This window comes from Bison bison, unplaced genomic scaffold, assembly GCF_000754665.1.
Source record: "Bison bison bison isolate TAMUID 2011002044 unplaced genomic scaffold, Bison_UMD1.0 scf7180017864527, whole genome shotgun sequence".
Classification (NCBI taxonomy): domain Eukaryota; kingdom Metazoa; phylum Chordata; class Mammalia; order Artiodactyla; family Bovidae; genus Bison; species Bison bison.
In genome coordinates this window covers 14,284,286-14,287,695 of record NW_011495078.1, presented here as the reverse complement: position 1 = coordinate 14,287,695, position 3,410 = coordinate 14,284,286, and the positions used below count along the sequence as shown (strand labels likewise).

Sequence of the window (3,410 nt, the reverse complement as noted above, 5' to 3'; positions counted from 1 at the left end):
AATTGATGTTTTTGAACTGTGGTGTTGGAGAAGACTCTTGAGAGTCCCTTGGACTGCAAGGAGATCCAACCAGTCCATTCTGAAGGAGATCAGCCCTGGGATTTCTATGGAAGGAATGATGCTAAAGCTGAAACTCCAGTACTTTGGCCATCTCATGTGAAGAGTTGACTCATTGGAAAAGACTCTGATGCTGGGGGGCTTTGGGGGCAGGAGGAGAAGGGGACGACAGAGGATGAGATGGCTGGATGGCATCACCAACTCGATGGACGTGAGTCTGAGTGAACTCCGGGAGTTGGTGATGGACAGGGAGGCCTGGCGTGCTGCAATTCGTGGGGTCGCAGAGTTGGATACGACTTAGCAACTGAACTGAACTGAATACTTAGAAGTGTGAAAAAGTTAAAGTACTCTTAAAAACAATAGTTAATCTTATTACCTGGTCAGCATCAACAAAAATGATTTTGTCCACTGCAAGAGGAAAAAGGACATCAAGGAAAAGAATCTTATAACCCCAAATAATCCGCTGTTTTTCTGTCTGCTGATGAAGCCACCGGGGCCACCTATACTGGACTAGTTCATACTGGAAGCCATACTTCTCAGCCATGTGCGGGATCACTTCCTAAAACACACATACAAATCAAAGAATATGTTTAAGGAACAGAAAGTAGTTTTTGTTTCATAGAAAAATGTTAACATTTTAAAAGTTAGAGTTTACTACATATTGTTACAAATGAATTGGTAAAATGTCTTAAATGGTTGTCATCTACAACTTATACCTATTAATAAGAAATATGATGATGCTGACAAATATAAAAATATAAGTATACATGAAAAATGAAAAAAAGTGTTAGTCACTCAGTTGTGTCTGACTCTTTGAAATCCCATGGATGTGTAGCCCGCCAGGCTTCTTTGTCCATGGGATTCTCCAGGCAAGAATACTGGAGGGGGTAGCCATTCCCTTCTCTAGGGGATCTTTCTGACCCAGAGATTGAACCCGGGTCTCCTGAGTTCCAGGTAGATTTTTTACTATCTGAGCCACCAGGGAAGCCCTTGAAGGACATTAAAAAAATAGGTACACTACATTAATTAGCAGAGTTATTAATTAAGATAACTGTTCCTCTAGTTTTACTACTAATGTCTGATCTGAAAACTTAATGACAGAAAAGAAAGCCTCTGGATCTTGGAACACCTATGAATCAAACACCTCATGCACATGTCCACATGCTGGTTGATCAGAGAGGCAGAAGATGTGAAAGGTGTTAAAAACACACACACACACACACACAAAATGAGTTGTAAACTGATAAATTATATTCTTGATATAAGTATCTGAGATTTATGACTATTTGCTTCAAGGATTAAAAACGCAACCCCCAATAAAAACCCTGTACACGAGGTCTGAATGGGCTTCTTTATTTAGCAACACTCCATGTATGCTGCCGTAGTTCTACTAGGAGATGCAAGCTCTGTGCACACAACTCCACTGGGAGAGGAAAAGGAAAGCTTGGTCTGGTCTCCCCTGGATTCTGTCCTATGCGTCTCTTTACTTTGCTGATTTTAATCTGCATCCTTTTGCTGTAAAGAACTATGTAACTCTGAGTGTAACTGCTTTTCTGAGTTCTGTGAGACCTACTGGGTTCTTGAACTTAGGGGTGGTCCTGGATACCTCTCAATTGTGCAAGTCAGCTGTGTAACTTCTGAGTCTTGGTTTTTCTGGGAATAGTACTTTATGCAGAGCAACTGAATAATGGAGGTAAAGTACTCAGAAATGTACCTGGCAATACCAAGGAATAAAAGCATGGTTGACTGTTTTTATTTCTGCTTTCACCACTGGTTTGGGTCTAGAAAGAGAACTCCTTTAACTGCTGTCAAAACAGACCCTAACTTGCCAGGAATCTGATTAATAGGAAGAAAGAGGGCAAAAGTGTGGGGCTAAGTAAAGGGGAACAGACGTGCTAAACATAAAATGCCACAGACACTAACTGTAGTGTCCGCAGGACCACAGCAACCACGCACTGCATGCGACACCAGAGCCTTCACTCTTCTCAGCTTTGTCAAACTATTTCCTGTGGTACAATTTTCATATATTCTGGATACTACTGTTCTTCCTTTCTTTGTAAAAATATAACAAAAATCTAAGTTTTAAAATTAACAATCTGCAGATATTTTTCATTGCCAACTTTTATCATGAAAATCCACTAATCCTAATTCTGAGTTTACTTTAAACCATCTCCTGTTGTCTTTTTCATCACTGCTTTAAATAAAAGCTGTACAGAATTTTTAAGCCAGATAAAAATACTGAATACCAAGTTTTAATTGATTATATATAATAATTTGAGTAAATATACATTTCAAAAGACACATTCTAAAAAAAGAAATGTTATGTAAATGTTGCAATGATATAAATAACTTACTATTGAAATATTAACCACTCTATATAAAAAATTAATGTACTTACTTTAAATGTTGGTGAGAGATAATTTTTAAGAAACCAGAACTTCACTGGTGTTTTTGTGTTCCGTAAAACAGAAAGCATCATAATTCTGCATAAAACAATAAACTCACATTAATAGGATTTCATCCTACTTCTCTTAAGGCATTTAAGTATTTAAAGATATTAACTAGTTTTTCACTATAAATTATGCAGAAATAGAGTGAAGTGTCTTCAAATACTATGGCTGCTCATCAGTATATAACGTATAAGAATATAATATAGGTGTATATATATAGATATACATATGTGTGTGTGTGTGTGTGTATATATATATATATATACACACACCTGATATAGACTAAACTGATTGATTGTTCCAGCTGACAAGAGAAAGAAGCAAGTTTGAAACAGTATTTAGTTTAACTAAAGTCTAATCTTTAGTTAAGAGATTTAGGAGAAAAGGAGAAAAGGAAAGATATAAGCATCTGAATGCAGAGTTCCAAAGAATAGCAAGAAGAGATAAGAAAGCCTTCCTCAGCAATCAATGCAAAGAAATAGAGGAAAACAAGAGAATGGGAAAGACTAGAGATCTCTTCACGAAAATGAGAGATCCCAAGGGAACATTTCATGCAAAGATGGGCTCGATAAAGGACAGAAATGGTAGGGACCTAACAGAAGCAGAAGATATTAAGAAGAGGTGGCAAAAATACACAGAAGAACTGCACAAAAAAAAGCTTCACCACCCAGATAATCATGATGGTGTGATGACTCACCTAAAGCCAGACATCCTGGAATGTGAAGTCAAGTGGGCCTTAGGAAGTATAACTACGAACAAAGCTAGTGGAGGTGATGGCATTCCAGTTGAGCTATTTCAAATCCTGAAAGATGATGCTGTGAAAGTGCTGCACTCAATATGCCAGCAAATTTGGAAAACTCAGCAGTGGCCACAGGACTGGAAAAGGTCAGTTTTCATTCCAAT

The 3,410-nt window shown here is 37.7% G+C and overlaps 1 protein-coding gene across 2 annotated transcripts in view; it reads right to left on the bottom strand.

Moving 5' to 3' along the window:
* Positions 1 to 3,410, bottom strand: part of UGGT2 (UDP-glucose glycoprotein glucosyltransferase 2) — a 146,323-nt gene that overhangs the window by 18,026 nt on the left and 124,887 nt on the right. For both annotated transcript variants that reach the window (XM_010831523.1, XM_010831522.1), the window contains exons 33-34: positions 2,456 to 2,540; positions 434 to 616 (exon numbers count right to left, since the gene is read on the bottom strand). In XM_010831523.1, coding sequence (XP_010829825.1) covers positions 434 to 616; positions 2,456 to 2,540 — 268 coding nt within the window. The remainder of the gene's footprint in view (positions 1 to 433; positions 617 to 2,455; positions 2,541 to 3,410) is intronic.